Consider the following 18,869-nt stretch of genomic DNA (forward strand, 5'->3'; position numbering starts at 1 on the left):
TTATTATAGGTAAAGGTAAAGGTTCTCCTTGCACATATGTGCAAGTTGTTCCTGAATCTAGGGGGCGGGGCTTATCTTCGTTTCAAAGCCGAAGAGCCAGCACTGTCCGGAGACATCTCCGTGGTCATGTGGCCGGCATGACTCAACGCCGAAGGCACACGGAACGCTGTTCCCTTCCCACCAAAGGTGGTCTCTATTTTTCTACTTGCATTTTGTACGTGCTTTCGAATTGCTAGGTTGGCAGAAGCTGGGACAAGTAATGGGAGCTCACTCTATTATACGGCGCTAGGGATTCAAACCGCCAAACTGTCGACCTTTCTGATCCACAAGCTCAGTGTCTTAGCCCCTGAGCCACTGGGTCCCTATTTTATTATACCCATAGCATATTTTGTAACCCTTCGACAAGCAAAGTCAATGGGGAAGTGAGATGTACTTAAGGACCGTGCTGCTAATTTAACTACAGTGATTGGGCTCAATTTTGGTCATAGGTTGGTCGTAAGTTGTGACATTCAGCTAGTCCTCAACTTACAACCACAACCGAGCCCAACATTTCTGTTGCTAAGTGAGACACTTGTTAAGTGAATTTTGCCCCGTTTTGCCATCTTTCTTGTCACAGTGGTTAAGTGAATCACTGTAGCAAAGTTACCAACACTTGCCGTTAAGTGAATCGGCCTTTCCCATCGACTTTGCTTGTCAAAGGGTTACAAAAGCTGATCTCTTGTACGGGGACCCCCCCAAAGGTGATCAATAGGAACCAGTTGCCAAGCATCCAAATTTTGATCATGTGACCATGGGGATGCTGCAGTCGTCGTCCATGGGATAAATAGTCAAAGGTCACCTCTTTCAGGGCCATTGTAATTTTGAACTGTCACTAAACAAACGGTCATAAGTCGAGGACTATATGTACTAAGGCAAAGATTTTATACTTTTGTAAGTCTGGGAAATTTATCTTGTTCTGTGCAGGTTGGAGAAGTTACCCCATTTTAGTGGTAGCTCTACCTTGCTCAGCCAAGCCTACAAGACAGGGCTCAACAATACACAACCTCAGGCGTGGGTCCAGACCAGTGGTGGGATTCAAGCGGTGCAACAACTGGTTTGCTTTCTGCACACTGCACACACAGTCTGTTCCAAAACACCTTTAAGAGTTACCTTCCACTAGCCTTGGTGAGTGAAACAGCTGAGGCGCAGCAAACCGCTCGGCCGCTCAGCTGGGCTTCAAACTAACGAAATATAGGTAGTTACAGTACAGGGGTGGGCCCAGGTGAGAGTTGGAGCAAACCGGTTCGCTCTCAGCTGATCATCGGAGCAACCAGCTTGCCCAAACTAGACCGAATAGGCTGAATCCCACTCCTGGTCCAGACATTTTTCGGAGTATAAGACGCTCCAAAGTATAAGACACACCTAACTTTTGGGGCGGAAAACAAGGGAAAAATATCTGCCTCCCAGCAATTTGCCTCCTCGCAACAAACAGCAAACAGTACAGACAATACACACTGTTTGTAGTGTTACATTTCAGGCTATACTTGTGCAGATGCTGTTAAAATTGATGTGGCTTTCTGGAAGTATACGTTATTCTCTGCTATTTAAAAGAAAATACAATAGCACTGGGCCTCTTCAGATCAAGCGTTTGTTTTAAAAAGCTTCTTCATTTTGTTAACAACAATAATAAAACAGTCTTTAAAAAATAAGTCTAATAATTTGACCATTCTATAGGCCAGCGATGGCAAACCTTTTTTGGCTCGCATGCCCAAAGCGGGAGGAGCGCAGGGGGGGCATGCGTAGGTGTGCTACACCCATAATGCAATGCGCATGACAGGTGCTCCCCCCCCCCATTTTTTGCATGCTTTTTTCACCCTCTCCAGGCTCCAGAGGCTTTATAGGAGCTTGGGGAGGGCGAAAACAGCCTCCCTGTCCCCCCGGAGGCCCTTTGGAGGCTTCAGGAGCTTCCCTGAAGCCTCTGGAGTGCAAAAACCAGCACTTTGGGCAAACCGGAAGTTCGGGAATGTTTTTATCCTCTGGAGTCTTCAGGGACCTTCAGGAAGCTTTCCTGAAGGCTCTGGAGAGCTTAAACCGGATCTACGAGCAAACCGGAAGTCTGTTCTTCAGGTTTGCCCATAGGGCTGTTTTTTTTGCGCTCCAGAGGCTTCAGGGAAGCTCCTGAAGCCTCTGGGGGGCAGGCGGGGGAAGCTGTTTTCACCTTCCCCAGGCTCCTACAAAGCCTCTGGAGCCTGGGGAGGGAGAAAAATGGCCTAAAAAAAAAGGCTTAAGCCAGCTGGCCAGTGCGCACATGCACTCTGGCCAGCTGACAGGGCAACGCCTTGCATGCCCTGACAAATGGCTTCACGTGCCACCTGTGGCATGCGTGCCATAGGTTCGCCTATAGGCATTTATTGTTATTGACTTATCTCCTTGCAGCAAACAGCCTGATTAGCACAAGAAAAAAAAAATCCGCCTCTGCCTCCCAGCAATTTGCCTGGAGCAAACAGCAAGTTTCACTTTCAATTTCAGCTGGCCTCCGGATCATCAGCTGTTTTAGGCTGCAGGGATTGCTATAGCCTGTTGTAGCCTCCGCAAGCCCCATTTTCCCTGTTTGCTACAGGGAGGTAAATTGCTGGGAGGCAGGGGCCAAAGAGTGGGGGCCGGTGGATGGGTGGGACTACGTTCAGTGTATAAGATGCACCCAAATTTTCACCCTCTTTTAGGGGTGGGGAAGGTGCATCTTATACTCTGAAAAATATGGTAATCTTTTTTTTAAGTGGCTCTGAGATCCCCCTCTCTCAGTCTCCAGGAAAAACTGAATAACACTGCCAAATATACTCATAAAATCAAAACTTTGCAAGAGAAGCTCTCAGTGGATTAAGGAGAATGAAGAGAGCTGCAAAGAGCTCACCCCCAAACCCCCCCAAAAACATACTTAACGTGATACTTAACCAGAAAAATAAGATTTATCCTTGCTGGTCCAAACTGTGATTTTTATTGCATACTAGCTGATAACCCGGAATAGCCTGGGTAATTGTATTTATTCCAACCCTGTATTATAGGGAATACCCTTGTGGAGTACTGAGAAGCCATTATCATGGTAACTCCACTGTGCTGTACAGTAGAAGCCATTGTAAGGCACAACAGGCTGTATCTTAACAGAATTTGCATCCAAAATGCACCCTATCACTGTCTAAAGTACTGTGACGTAACACTATAGATATAATTCAGTCCTTTTCATTTCAGAGGACCAGGCGTTCTGGAGTTATGCTGGAACATTCTGTACACACATGGATGCATGCACACACACACTGAGGGGTTTTAGGGGTGTCTTACCCCCACAGTATTTTTTCCAGAGAGTAAGGCATCTGTGTACCAGGGTGTAGGTCAGCAGGTCACCACTTATAACCATCCAAGCTGGCTTCCAGCAAGCCATGTCAATGGGGAAAACTGGATTCATTTAAAGACTTCATGGTTCACTTAACAACCATGGGAAAACGGGTCATAAGATTGGATGTGACCTACTTAACTGTAGGAGATGGCCAAGCTGAGCCCAAGGGAGGGGTCGAAAGCACCATCAATCCTGAGTCCCTTTGTGCCCACAAGAGATCTTCAGTCCAGTCCACCTCAAATTCCTTCTACTCTTATCTCCCACTAATGTCCCTTGCCTATTAGTAGTTCAGATTCTTGTAGAGCAGCATTCCCCAACCTTTTGGGCACTAGGGACGTGTTCTTCGGAGAGAGGTTTTTCGATGGGCCAGTGGGGACATGGTTTCATGTGCTGCCTGCATCCCATGGATGGAGCGTCATTTGTTTCCGCAGCCCAGTTTCTGCCGGTCCATGGACCAGGAGTTGGGAACCCCAGTTGCAGAGAGCTTAAGCTTGCAATAAATCTGTACACTCATATGAACTGCCTGAATCTCTTGATTTCCCTGGCGGGTGGCATTAACAACTGCCTCACTTAACAGCAGAAATCCCGGGTTCAGTTGTGATCCTAAGCCAGGGACTGAGAACCTGTATAAATATGGTGACATAAATAAAAATAAAATGCCATTACTTCTGGCCTTAAGTGCATGCAGGTATGCCTGGGAGAAGTGAAGATGCTGACTCTGGAAAAGGCTGTCTCACCCCTGGACTTTGGAAGCCAAATTGAGTTATTTGCTCTCCTCCTCCTCCTCCCGCCCCATCTGAAAGGTTAGAGATTGACCCTCAGAGAGTACAGCCTGCGTTTTGCAGCCACTGAATCTTGGACAGGGCTGTTCCTGCCTCTGCATTCCCTCTGCAGTTGGCAGTCCCCTGCTTAGGAATGAAAGCTGGGTGTACAATATGGTGTGTGTGAATGTCTGTGGTTTGCTGATTTCCCAGCTGTTCTTCCTGACCCCGAGTCATCTCTGTTTACATTCTGAGCATGTGCCAAGAGCCAATGCTCTGGAATGATACCCTAGCTGCTCCCCATGTGCTGATTGGGATGGGGGCACACGGTGCTTTCCATGGCAACGGATACTGTTGCTAGGAGACGGAGGAATAAAAGACTTGGAGGGATGCCTGGCAGCCTTCCTCCCCCCCTCCTCCTCCTTGTCTTCTGCTGTCTCCCCATTTGGAACAAGATGATTCCTGAAACATGGCAAGCACAGTTATGACCACGAGGCAGGAGAACCAGGACATGGAGGAGTTGGGGACAATGGGAGGCTGGGCATTGGGGGGGGGCATTTCTTGGCTGTGTGAGGGACCAACTGTTTTATGCGGAGTTTATTTGAAGCAATGGCACACGCTCATCAATTGGAGGGGATGGTATCTTGGTCGTGGTTTTAATCTAAAGGAAGATGCTAGGCATGGATATGGCCATAATGGACTCTAAAAATAAGAATCTTGCTGGATCAGATCAGAAGAGAGTGAGGACAGTCCATTGGTGGGATTCAAATAATTTAACAACCAGTTCTCTGCCCTAATGACCAGCTGGGTAGGTGTGGCCCGGTGGTCATGTATCTGGGTGGGCATGGCCAACTCAATATCACTCAGGTCAATGGGTATTGCGCCTTAGCTGTGACAATGTAATAAGGGTTAACCGGAGAGGCAGTTTCTGTAATCAGAGCAATAAAGATTAGGCTAGAAACAACGCCAGAATGTTTCCTTCCTGCCTTCCTTACAGGATTAGCCCTGTGATGTGGAAAAAACACAAAATGAGATTTCTTCCAACAACCGGTTCTCCAAACTGCTTAGAAAGTTAACAACCGGTTCTCCCGGATAGGTGCAAGCCGGCTGAATCCCACCACTGGAACAGTCCCTCCCTAATAGTTCCCCCGATATTTGGTAGATGCAGAAGGTGGAGTGTTTAGTCTGGCAAGATTCTTTCCATAGGTGAGAAACAACAAGGGGCTTCGCCTGGAAGAATCGCCACCTTTCATTCATGGTTTGGAGGCCTGGTGGATTTTTAAATCAAGTAAATTATGAGTTTCCAAACATATTACTCTTATCATTTCCCTGTCCATCTCGATCAGTCTTGTGCCAGTTTTCCCAGGAGGTGGTGTCGATATCCGGGGACTCAAAGGAGGCTTTCAACGTGTCTTTGCTTCATTTTCTTTGTCCCCCGTGCGATGGCTTTCCTTGAGACAGCTCACCATACAGGAGCAGTTTGGGGCTGCGATGGTCTGGCATCCTTGCAACATGGCCTGCCCAGCGTCTCCGGGCTTTCATCAGCAGGGTGTGAACGGATGGCAGGGCTGCTCTGGAGAAGACTTCTGTGTCTGGTGCTTTGTCCTGCCACCGGATCCTCAGAGGTCTGCAGAGGCAGGTCCTGTGGTCGGTAGGCAATTGAATCCTTGACTTACGACCCCAATGGAGCCTCGCATTTCTGTTGCCAAGCAAGACACTTGTTCAGTGAGTTTTGCCCCGTTTTATGACCTTTCTTTCTCCAGGGGTTGAGTGAATCGCTGCAGTTGTTAAGTTAGTCACGCGGCTGTTAAGTGAATCTGGCTTCCCCATTGACTTTGCTTGTCAGGTCGCAAGAGGTGATTACATGTCGCTGGGACAGTCTGCGATCGTCATAAACATGAGTCAGTTGGCAAGAGTCCGAATTTTGATCATGGGGAATGCTTCAATGCCTCATAAGTGTGAAAAACAGAAGTCACTTTTTTCAAAGCCATTCTAACTTAGAATGGTAACTAAATGAAAGGGTTGTTAAGTCGAGGATTACTTCAATGCAATTCGTTTTAGGCAGTTACAGAATAACAGAGTTGGAAGGGACCTTGGAGGTCTTCTAGTCCAACCCCCTACTCAGGCAGGAAACCCTATACCAGGGGTGTCAAATCCAATTTAATCAAGGGCCGCATCAGGGTTGTGTTTGACCTCAGGGAGCCGGGGTGGACGTCGCCAGGGTGGGCATGGCCAGCTTGAAGTCACTCGTGTCACGGGTGCCTGTGGTGGCCCGAGTGCTCTGGCAGCCAAAATGGGTGCCCGCGCTCCCTTTTTGGCTGCAATGGCCTCCTGCAACTCTCTACCAGCAAAAATGGAGCTTGAGAAAGCTGCACCAGACTTCCCAAGTTCCATTTTTAACTGGCAGAGGCACCGTGGGCCAGTCCTTTGCTGAATCCAGGGCGGCCCTGTGGGCCAGATCTGGCCCCTGGGCTTTGAGTTTGACACCCCTGCCCTATACCATTTCAGACAAATGATTGTCCAATCTCATTCTAAAAAGGGTGAGTGTTGCAGCACCCACAACTTCCGGAGGCAAGTCGTTCCACTGATTAGTTGATCTAGCTGTCAGCAGACAAAAACACATACTGTTTTTTTTCCACATACTGGATCCAGGCGGTTGTTACCACCTCTCTTCGGGAGGGACACCTCCCCACCGCGCTGAAGGCGGCGGTGGTGAGACCCCTCCTGAAGAAACCGTCCTTGGATCCAGCAATTCTTAACAACTACCGTCCAGTCTCCAACCTCCCCTTTGTGGGGAAGGTTGTTGAGAAGGTGGTGGCCTTCCAGCTTCAGCGTACCTTGGAGGAAGCTAACTATCTTGACCCCTTCCAGTCTGGCTTCAGGCCCGGTTACAGCACAGAAACCGCTTTGGTCGCATTGACCGATGATCTCTGGAGAGCCAGAGATGGAGGCCATGCGTCCATCCTGGTTCTCCTTGACCTCTCAGCGGCTTTCGATACCATCGACCATGGTATCCTTCTGCAACGACTGCGGGAGGTGGGAGTGGGAGGCACTGTTCTGCAGTGGTTCTCCTCCTACCTCTCGGACAGGTCGCAGTCGGTGTTGGTGGGGGGGCAGAGATCGTCCCCGAGGCCCCTTACTTGTGGGGTGCCGCAGGGTTCGGTCTTATCCCCCCTACTATTTAACATATACATGAAACCGCTGGGCGAGATCATTCGGAGGCACGGGATAAAATACCACCAATATGCGGACGATACACAGTTGTATCTGTCCGCCCCGTGCCAACTCAATGAAGCGGTGGAAGTGATGAACCGGGGCCTTGAGGCTGTTAAAGACTGGATGAGAGCTAACAAACTGGTGCTCAACCCGGAAAAGACCGAGTGGCTGTTGTGTTTTCCTCCCAAAAATTTGGTTAATGTTCCATCAATCAGGCTGGGGGGACAAAATTTATACCCCTCAGACAGGGTCCGCAACTTGGGAGTCCTCCTGGACCCACAGCTGAGTTTCGACCATCATTTGTCAGCTGTGACCAGGGGGGCATTTGCTCAGGTTCGCCTGATGCGCCAGTTGCGGCCCTACCTGAACCGGGAGGCTCTCACAACAGTCACTCGAGCCCTTGTGACCTCTAGGCTGGAATACTGCAACGTGCTCTACATGGGGCTGCCCTTGAAGAGCACCCGGAGACTTCAGCTAGTCCAGAATGCGGCCGCGCGAGTGATCGTGGGCGCACCACGGTTCGCCCACATAACACCGATCCTCCGTGAGCTGCGCTGGCTACCTGTTGATCTCCGGGTGCACTTCAAGGTCCTACTTACCACTCACAAAGCGCTCCATGGTAGTGGATCTGGCTATTTGAGAGACCGCCTTCTGCCAATTACCTCCCTGCGTCCCATCAGATCGCACAGGGTAGGCCTCCTCCGAATCCCATCCGCCAGTCAGTGCCGACTGGCGACTACGCGGAGGAGAGCCTTCTCAGTTGCAGCTCCGACGCTATGGAACAATCTCCCCGTGGAGATTCGCACCCTCGCCACCGCCCAGGCCTTCCGCACGGCCCTTAAGATCTGGCTATCCCGTCAGGCCTGGGGATGAAAAATCTGAGTTTGTCCCCTCCCGAATGATGAATGAATGTTGTGCTCTATTTTTAATATTATGTATTGTCTTATGTCTTTTGTCTTTGTACCCCCTTCCCCGTGTTTTGTAAGCCGCCCTGAGTCCCCTCAGGGAAAAGGGCGGCCTATAAATTATAATAAACATTCCAAACATTCCAAACATACTACTTTCTATTTGTGGTGTGTTATTGTCTGCTAGGCATTTAATATTTGTGTGGGAAATGTAGTCCCTGTGCATGCAGTGAAATAGGCAATTTATCAAGTCCTTCGCAGATGAGCATCCTTGGTTGATTCTGTTCAGCCTGGCGGTCTTCCATTTTGTAAAACTCGTTCCTAGTTTATTCCTGTTTACTTGTAGTTTACTCCTTTCAGTACAGTGTTGGAAGGAACTTCACCGAGAATTGGGGATAATGTCATTAGCAGTAATAGCAATGAATTTCAATTTCATCTGAGCCAAGAAATCACAATATTTCCTGAGTGATTTGGACTTTTAAAGCGAGTTTAATGTTGGGTTAATAAACCAAGACCGTTCCTTGGATATAATGTCCTGGCTTGAATGCATTGGAATATGAAAGTTAATAGAAAATTTCCTAGTTCATATGAAAGAAAAAAACCCCAAAAGCTGCAAGCATGAGCAGAGGCTCACTCCTAGTTTATGAATGGAGGTTCACTTTTTAATCTTTCAGAGGAGTGGACATCTTGAAATATACGTTTTATTAGAAGGAATGTTTTTTTTTTATTCTACAATGTAATTGGCGAGCAGCTACTCTCTGGAATGCATAATGCGACAATGTTTTTGTGCAGGAGAGTACAAATTGTTGGCTGTAAGCAACGGTGGGATTGAAAAATGTTGGCAACAGGTTCTCTGCCCAGTTGCTGAGTGGGCGTGGACGTGGTGGGTGTGACCGATGTGGCCTCCTGCACCTGGGGGAGGGCGTTTTCACCCTCCCCATGTTCCGGAGGCTTTCCCTGAGCCTCCAGGAGGGTGAAAACAGCTCCCCTGGGCTCCGGAGGCCAGAAACAGGCTCATTTTTGGACTTCCAGTACTTCTGATAGGCCTGTTTTTCTCCCTCCCAGAGCCTCTGTGCAGGCCCTGCACTTACCTGGCATGGTGAACAGGTTGTGTGGAGACTCCTGGGAGGGGCAGAGTGGAAGGGGCATGGCCAGCCAGTCCTTACAACAACCGATTCGGCGAACCGGATGCAAAATTCACGTCCAGTTCTCCTGGACCAGTGCGAACCGGCTGAATCCCACTCCGGACTGTAAGCCAAGACTTAAATGTTTTTTGGGGGGAGAAAAAGTCTGCATTCAACTGTAGTTGGCGAAAATTTTGACCTTTGGGGTTTTTGAAACACCCACGCTTATTTCAGGTTTTACATTACAGATGGTCCTCAGATAATGGCCCCATTTTGAGCGACTGAGCCTGCAACCATTCTGAATAAGTGGCACTTACAACCAGTCCTCAGAATTCTGGCCATCGCAGCCCCCATGGTCATGTGATCGCCATCCAGGTGCTCAGTAACTGACCATTGCCATATCACATGATCACCATTTGTGACCTTCTCTGCTGGCCTCCGACAAGCAAAGTCAAGGAGTTGTGACCATGTGAGATCCTCGCTTAGTGACTCCTGGTGATTTGCTGAACAACGGTAACCAAGGGCTCAAGTTCTCTCACCTTGGGGGGAAATGATTGAGAAATAGCATGCAAAGATTTGAAGAGCTCCATTTTCTCTCTGAGCTATTTGGAGAATAAGGTTTCTCCTGCTCATTTTCTAATTTTGAACACCAGTGTTGGTTTAAGAAAAAAAACACAATGGAAGGAAATTGGCATCTCTCAAGGTAAATTTGTTCCCTTCTGCCTCCTTCTCCCTCCTCCCTTCTTCCTCCCTGTCCCATGATGCATTGTACCTCGGCAAGCTGATGCCATATAAAAAAAAACAGGTTGTTATGCTGCCCATTCTTTTGATGGCAGAAGGGTGGGAAGAACCTGGCACCATTTGGAGAGGAAAAACTCCAGCCTGCTGACAGTAGCCTCCTGGGCATGTATTGTCTGACCTACTCCAACCCCTTCCTGGTATCCCTGAGCCTCCTGCAGTCAGAGGGCACAAGGCGGGCATCCAAAAAAACTCGAGCGGGTCCTAATACCGAAGGGAACCAAGAACCGCCTACCCAAGGGGGTAAGCTTTTATTCGGGCTCTGTTCTTTCTCCTCTTCTTCCCTCTTCCCCCTTATTCATCCTTTTTTGTGGGGGGAGAAAAGTAAAAGTATAGTAATGTCTATAAACGTTTATATTGTTCAACATTTTCTCTCTCGTTTTTGGCTTTCCAACAAGCAGCAAAGGGAAAAGGCGAGAGAGAGAGAGAGAGAGAGAGAGAGGAACACGGCGGTTGGGATGAAGGTTGGCAGGGAAGCCGTGAGACAGAGGGAGAGAGGGAGGGAAGCGAATAAAACTGGCACAGGCTGGAGGTTTGCCAAGGCTGCTTGGCAGAGATGCCATAGAAAGCTGGGCGAACACGCACATGGTAATGTATATTTCGGAAGAGAAATGCTGAAAAGCGGGGATGGGGGACGGATGTTTAGGGGAACAAAATGAATCGCAGATCCTTGATCTGGGCACCTGTTTGTTTTTTATTTTAATATGGCAAATTGCTTCCATCTTTTCCTTTGATTTCCCCCCCCCCCACTTCTCCTTTTCTTACGGTTATTGGATGTTCATTATGTTAGCACATGGATACCCAATGCAGAGAGTTGCATTGAGGGAGCGCAGCAGTTCCTGTGCTGATTGATTTGAATCTGGGCCAAGGAAATAATGTGGACTGCTATCTTGCCTGGAAGAAGGGGGGAAGGAGGGAGAGGGGTAGCAGGAATTGGCTGCCAGCTGCCAAGCTGCCTCGCCACCTTGGCAGGGAATTGCCGACTGGATCCATACGGGCCTCCGGTGGCGCCTTTGGACTTCTCTTCAATATTGGTTTGGGGGGGGGGGTCCTGGATTCCCCATGTGACTTTTTCACAGGGACCCTTCCACCCTCCGAGGCAGGTAGCCCAGAACAGGTAAGGAAAACCTCCAGGCCAGCTGTGCCTCCTTTGTCTGGTTTAGTTTTTTTAAAAGGATGCCAAAGCTGGAAACTTTTGCATCCGAAGCCCATGAGAATGGGGCTGGCACGGGGTGTCGGGTGGGCATGGGTGTTTTTCGGGGTAGGTTAGCCTCGGTTTGGGGGGAAAATAGTCAAGAGTCGATGCCTGCTTTGTTGTGTCTCCTTTCTCAAATCGGCGTATGGCATGTTGGATGTAGCCGTGCGTCTTTCTATCCTCTTGAGATGGCTCTTTGGCCCACCGTAGGGATGCCTCTACCTTGCAGACATCCTTCGGCATCTGGGTCTTTGGTCCTGGCATTCAGAGGCTTTCAGGAGGTGAGGCAGAACTGAAGCAATTGCTGGTTCAGGATTGCCAGCTTTTCTAACTGCCTTTGGTGGGTGTGGCGCGGAAGACGGGTTATAGCTGGCAAGGAGCTCCTGCATGAAGGAAGCTTGGAGAGAATGCTCTAAGATGGACCTGGGGAAAGAAGGAATTCCTGCTAGGATTTTTGCCACGCTGCTCACTTCGAAGCCTCTTCCATAGAGCTGCTGGTGTGCTCAGCTGCCTTTGTAGGTGTGAGACATCCAGGGAGACAAAGAAATTACAGTCTCGTTGAACTTAAATAAGGATTGGAAGAAAATGAGCCAGGCTTATGCTTGGGTGCTGCTTTCTTTCCTGGGGTGCCCCCAGTTGATGTCTCTGATGTTTTGGTCATAGTAGAATATTCTACTATATTGTGTGTGTGTGTGTGTGTGTGTATGTGGGTGTGGGTGTGTGTGTACTAGTCGAAAGTCACTTTTTTCAATGCTATTGTGATTTTGAACAGTCTCTAAACCAGGGGTGTCAAACTCAAGACCTGGGAGCCAGATCTGGCCCACAAGGGGCTTAGATCTATCCCACAGGACCACCCTGGAAACAGTGAAGGAGCGGCCCGCGGTGCCTCTGCCGGTGAAAACAGAGCTCCATTTTTGCTGGAAGAGGTTTGCAAGAGGCCATTGCAGCTGGAAACGGTGGAGCACATATTTAATGGTAGAGCACTCGGGCCACCACAAGGACCCCTGACATGAGTAACCTCAAGCTGGCCACGCCCACCCTGTCCACACAAACCAGGGCCCCTGATGCGGCCCTCAGTGAAATCGAGTTTGACACCCCCCCTGCTCTAAATGAATAATTGTAAGACAAGAATATATATATTCAAATATATCTGAAAATTAATTCATTGGGTGAAGTGAAGGTTTTTTGCTTTTAAAAAAAATCAGAATAGAAATGAGAAAATGTTTCAGGATGCAGGAAGCAACATTTGACACTGTAGCCGGCACACTCCATTTTGAAGTTGTCTTGTTTTTGGGGAAACACGGTATTCTCACAGAGTTCTTTTGAGCAAGGTTTATTGAGGAGAAAATTGTGGCGTTAAAATAATTTAATTGTTTTCCTTCTAGAACCAATTTTATGCCCAAGTAGGTTAGCTGGTAGACTTGATTGATCTTTCTTTTTTTAAAAAAAGTTTTTTATTTCTTATAAAAATATCAAATCGATGCGTGAACAGTGTGGTACATGGGTGCCTGTTGTGGCCCGGCAGGAGCCATTGGCCACCAGGTGGCAGCAGAGCATTGGATCAGAGGGAGTGTTCAGGGAAACACTTGGGAGTTGTTGCAGGATGCATCCCGTCGAAGGGTTACTCGACGGAAGGAACAACTGAGTACTTACAGGAGATGATTGCGAGCAGCTGTTGCTCATTGGGATCCTCTCCTGAGTATAAAGAGACTGCTGGTGCCACGCCCTGGTGGCAGAAGTCAACGTTCCGTTCCCCTTCTAGTGATTGTTCTTGTTCACGTTTACAAACCGAGAGAAGCCAATTTGGATAAGTGGCTTGATAAGAGAAGCCGGGTTTGCATTTTGGTGTGAGTTATAGGACTTTCTGCCAGAGCTAATTATCTTTGTTTATTTGGGCTTGCAGCCAACAAGAGCTTGGACTGATGAAAAGAAACCTTTTTAGTTACGTGGCTTTTGGCTTTCATTCCTGGATGGAGAAGGGGGGGGTCAGAACAGGCTCCCTACATCCCATTGCAAACAAAACTGATCAGATTAAACATTACTGTTACATTCAATCAACATGAAATTCCCATAACAATAGACATCTATATTAGTTTACAATCTATCATTAATCAATTATCCCACCTATTTCTCATCATTACTTTCCTTTTATCAAATGAAAATGTAACACATTAATATCCTCTTTATTTCTACCTCTTACTCTAGCTTTTAATCATATCGTCCTACTTTTTAAAAAAAACTTTTTTCTTTCTTTCCTGTCTAACTTCTAGTCATGTCACCTGCCTACAAAGAGAAAGAGAGAAAAAGAATAAAGAGGGAGAGATAGAAAAATACAATTCAAAACAGCAACCGAGAACAGGAACCATCCATCCATAGTCTCTTGCCTGGTTTATACTTTAATTGCTATACTTTAAATAGAGAGGAGAAGAAGAAAAAGCAAGTCAAAACAACAATAAAAAAGGGCTCATCTACCCATTGTCTCTTGCCCGCTTCAATACTTCAATTGCTATGCTTTTTTTTTTACTTGTCTCCCCCATTCCTCTCATCTATATCTATTTCTTGGATGTCCCATCTAAGCATTCCACCTCTATCCTCTCCCACTGCCTATTTTCTAAAATTATTACTGAGGCCCCTGACTCTATTTCAAACATATCTTCCCACTCTCTTGGTATGTTTTCCCTCTGGTTCAATTCATCAATGATTGATCCTTCTAACTGTCATTCTCTGACCCCAGGTGGCAGAGGAATTCTGGGAGCTGAAGTCCACCCATCTTAAAATGGCTGAAGGTTGAGAAACACTGCACTGGGATAATGTGAAGTTTGATTTGGAGTTTCAGTTTCAACAATACAAGAAAATACAGGAATAAAATACATTTCTGGTAAATACAGATCAGAGGTGGGTTCCTACCAGTTTGCACCAGTTCGGTAGAACCGGTTCGTCAAATCTACCGAACCGGTTAGAAGAGGTTCCACCAGTGGACCCGGAAAGCAGGCCACACCTACAGAAGAGGTTCCAAAAATTTTTGAAACCCACCACTGACACACACACACACACACACACACAGAGAGAGAGAGAGAGAGAGAGAGAGAGAGAGAGAGAGAGAGAGAGACTCACACAGAGAAAGAAAGAGAAAGAAAGGAAGAAAGAAAAAAAGAAAAAAGAAAAAAGAAAGAAAAAGTGAGAGAGTTGAAAGAAAAAAGGAAAAAGGCACAGAGAGACAAAAGAAAGGAGAGGGGGGGACACATGGCTGGCAAGCCACTCCCACCAGGTCACATGGCCAGCAAGCCACTCCCACAAAGGAGGCCACACCCACAGAGTAGGTTCGAAAATTTTTTGAAACCCACCACTGATACAGATGGATATTCTTGCAACGTTTGATACAAAATCACCTTTACTATTGCAATCAATAGATCCTCTCACACGCTGATAATGCAGTGTTTGTGTGAGGCACAGACAGACAGATAGATGCATGGATAATCTATATTGCACTACTTAAACAGTTTAGTTAGAGGGCTCTCCAGATGTTGGATGGGATGCTGTAAGAGAATGAGGAAATAACCTTGGTGAAAAGATGAGTGAGCTGTCAAGAAGAAGAAGGAGAATTCAGGCTTGGGAAACGTAAAGAGACATTCGTAGTGACCCAACCTTGACTTTAAAGGGGGCAGTCTTTCAAGATTGATGTCAACTCTCTTAACTAGGCCAAATCAGGAAACAGATACCATAAGAATTCCAGGAATGCTAATTTATTGAGGCGACTGCTTTGTTTTTGATGCTTTCCTATCTGTGTGGACTTCTGGTGACTGTCTGGGCAGGTCCCCGTGGTTTACTTGGTTGCTATCATTAAGTGAGGACCTCACATGATTACAACTTGTGACTTCCTGCCCGCTTCCCCATTGACTTTGCTTGTGGGAAACGGGCAATCAAGATCATGTCATGTGACTACGGGATGCTGCAAGTGTCAGAATGATGAGCTGGTTGCTAGGCACCCAAATCGCAGTCACAAGACTGCAGGGACCTTGTAAAGGATGCAGTTTGGAGGATGGGCGTACGCTTCTTGTTCAATGCCGTTTCTACCGTCACTGAATGAATGGTCATTAACTGAGAGTACCTCTGATGACTTCTCTTCCCTCCCCCTTTTTTTTGCAGCTGTCCATGCCGTCAATAACAATCCAACATATCCCCCATTTCCCGAAGGAATGCAAATGGCAATATTTGGTAAGTGATGATTTTCCCATGACCAGATTTAATTACACCGCTTCCCCCACCACTTGGGGCTCTAATCCTAGGTTCTATTTTTTTTATAGTTTAACATTTTTATTGAGTTATAAAATATTTTCTGTAGCAGCTCCGACCCTTGGAACGATCTCCCCGTGGAGATTCGTACCCTCACCACCCTTCAGACCTTCCGCGCAGCCCTCAAGAACTGGCTATCCCGTCAGGCCGGGGGGTAAAGATTTGATTCGCCCCCACCCGAATGCTGAATGAATGTTGTTTATTCTTTTAATTACGTGTTATGTTATATGTTACTGTATGTATCCCCTTCCCATATAAGTTGTTAGCCGCCCTGAGTCCCCTCGGGGAAAAGGGCGGCCTATAAATAAACTTATTCCTATTCCTTATTCCTATAAGATACAAAATACAAAAGTAAATAGGAAAGCAGTGGGGAGGAAGAAGGGGAAGAGAAGTGAGGAAGGATAAGGGGGGGGGGGGGAAGCATTGACTGCCCACTCTCTCTGTTGCAGTAAAATGAGGCATTAACATCAAATCACTTCTTTTTTTCATAATAATATGAACAAGCCATTTCTATAAAGATTTATCAATCTACTCGTTAAAACCCTAAATCAGTGTTTCTCAACCTTGGCGACTTTAAGTCCTGTGGACTTCAACTCCCAGAATCCCCCAGCCTGCATAGCATAGCTGGCTGGGGGATTCTGGGAGTTGAAGTCCACAGGACTTAAAATCGCCAAGGTTGAGAAACACTGCCCTAAATCAAAGTTTCATTTTTTTCCACTTCAAACACGAAGTCCAGAAGTGGAAAAGTTGAACTTTTGGGTTCTGGCACGCATGCGCACCTCACAATCAGCTGGCCATAATCTATGCGCAGGCTGGTTTTTACCACTGCCACATGCACAAAGGACAGTTGATAGTTGTGCACGCATGCGTGCCAGAAACCCAGAAGACAAACAGGCAAGGCCGCGTGTGCCGGGCGACATATTTCATGTACCCCTTTGGGCACACGTGGCATAGGTATATCATGGATATGCAGTAACACAGTTCCAATTTTTTTTCTCCAGTTCTTTTTCCATTAGGCCCAAAAGGGGGGGAAAATGGTTTCATTTTTATCTCCATTTTCAAAATAGTCTGTATTAAAATATAAACCATACTCAAAAAAAATTTTTTTGCTTTATCGGAAGTGCACCGTAGATTTTTTTTTTAAAATCCCTTCTTTACTTTTACACTTCCAACATTCATTTGACACACCTTTATACATCTTAGATTACTTATCTGGTGTTAAATACCAACGATACATCATCGTATAGAAATTTCCTTTTAGGTTATAATTTAATGCAAATTTTAAACCCTTCGTCCGCCTCTTTTCCCATAGTTCAAGCATCACATTGTATCCAAAATTCCTTGCCCACTGAATCGTACAATGTTTTTACATGTTCATTTTCCAAATTCAATCTCAATAACCTGGCTTCTAATTTTAAAAGAGAAGTAACATTTCTGGAACCAGTAACAGAGAAATAATGTAATGGATGCTTTGCTGTTACTTGTATGGCTGGCTGGCTAGCTGGCTGGGGAATTCTGGGAGTTGAAGCCCACAAGTTTTAAAGTTGCTGAGGTTAGACACCTCTGAACATAGAATGTCTTCACGATTCACTTATTAAGATGGCTTTTCTTTTTCTTTGCTTCCTTCCCAGGCATGGGATGTTTCTGGGGAGCAGAAAGAATGTTTTGGAAACTATCGGGGGTCTTCTCCACACAGGTGGGATTCTCAGGAGGCTTCACCCCCAATCCTACCTACAAAGAAATCTGCAGCGGTAAGTCTTGAGCAGAATTCTGATTGGAATCTCTTTTCTCCATGAAAGAGATCAGAGGGGCTTGTACATACGAGACTCATGGTCTTTACTTTCTCCCCAACTGAAACAAAGACAATAAGTTGACACTCACTTGCCTTGATTTTCTGGTTGTCATCTTTACGCTGGTGTGGTTGTGTGACGCTGCATGCTTCACCCAGTCAGTTTCAAACCAGGCTCGCGCAGAACCTTGGATTCAGTTGCAAAAAAAATATGCTGCTGAGCTTGTAGGAGGGCATCACCTACTACCCAGGTTGTTGGGGGGCAATATGCTGACTCTGTAAACTGCTTAGCGACAGCAGTAAAGCACTGTGAAGCGGTATATAAGTCTAAAAAGAGCCGAGGTGGCGCAGTGGTTAAATGCAGCACTGCAGGCTACTTCAGCTGACTGCAGTTCTGCAGTTCGGCTGTTCAAATCTCATTGGCTCAGGGTTGACTCAGCCTTCCATCCTTCCGAGGTGGGTAAAATGAGGACCTGGATTGTTGGGGGCAATATGCTGACTCTGTAAACCACTTAGAGAGGGCTGAAAACCCTATGAAGCGGTATATAAGTCTAACTGCTATTGCTATTGCTACTTCTTAAAGCAGCTGCATCGTTTGATTACCTCATATTGAGTTCGTCCACACAACACTAACCATTCTTAGTGTGTTATGCTAAGCATGGTTAGTTTTAATTCTGGTCGGGTTTTATGTTTGTATATAGTTTAACCTTCGGTACTATAGGTTCATTCAACATTTAAGGTCAGATCTTTATTCTGGGGAATTCCAGAATGATCTGGAAAATGTTAGAATGTTCCCTTCCCCTTTGGACCATAATGGACGGTGCAGTTCCTGGATCAGCGAGTTTTGTACCTCCTTAGAGGCAGCGTTGCCTTTTATGAACCTCAGAGAGGAACACTTGTGTCTTCTCTGGCCTTCCTCAGATGAATGCGTCTATTGGCAGAGTTAATCCTCCCTCCCCAGTCTGGATCCCGCAGAAATCGGAGCAAACAGTTTGCAGCTTAACTGCAAAAGCATTTTAAATGTGGGTGTGGAAGATTATCTGTCTGAAAGAAACGTTGTCCACATCTGTCATCTACATTCTGGGTATTAAGACAATATTAAGGAAGGCGGGGGGGGGGGGGGGGGAAACAATCTCTTTGTTTGCTGACACACAAATACACACACACACACACACACACACACCTCTCCAAAACAATCTGACAAATCTGCAAATTGCATTTATATCTCCCAATCTTTGTCTCATTTTGAGATAAATCAGGGATACAACTGATTGGGGTGCTGGAAGTAACAGAGCAGGGAGCCAGATATTTTCACACTCAATCTTATAAACCAGGTGTCCCCAAGCAGTGGTAGTATTCAGCCGGTTAGCACTGGTTCAGGCAAACCGGTTGTTAAATTGCCTCTTCCCCAGGGGTGG

The 18,869-nt window shown here is 46.7% G+C and overlaps 1 protein-coding gene across 4 annotated transcripts in view; it reads left to right on the forward strand.

Moving 5' to 3' along the window:
- Window positions 1–18,869, forward strand: part of LOC116515657 (mitochondrial peptide methionine sulfoxide reductase-like) — a 53,959-nt gene that overhangs the window by 1,219 nt on the left and 33,871 nt on the right. Inside the window, exons 2-5 of one of the 4 annotated variants that reach the window (XM_032227799.1) lie at window positions 9,318–9,502; window positions 9,625–9,889; window positions 15,516–15,584; window positions 17,294–17,413. In XM_032227799.1, the coding sequence (XP_032083690.1) occupies window positions 15,566–15,584; window positions 17,294–17,413 (139 nt within the window). In that variant the 5' untranslated portion in view covers window positions 9,318–9,502; window positions 9,625–9,889; window positions 15,516–15,565. Of the gene's footprint in view, window positions 1–9,317; window positions 9,503–9,624; window positions 9,890–13,885; window positions 14,248–15,515; window positions 15,585–17,293; window positions 17,414–18,869 lie in introns of those variants that run through there. The other 3 variants (XM_032227796.1, XM_032227800.1, XM_032227797.1) reach the window with 3 other exon arrangements.

The sequence above is a fragment of the Thamnophis elegans genome, chromosome 12 (genome assembly GCF_009769535.1).
Source record: "Thamnophis elegans isolate rThaEle1 chromosome 12, rThaEle1.pri, whole genome shotgun sequence".
Classification (NCBI taxonomy): Eukaryota; Metazoa; Chordata; class Lepidosauria; order Squamata; family Colubridae; genus Thamnophis; species Thamnophis elegans.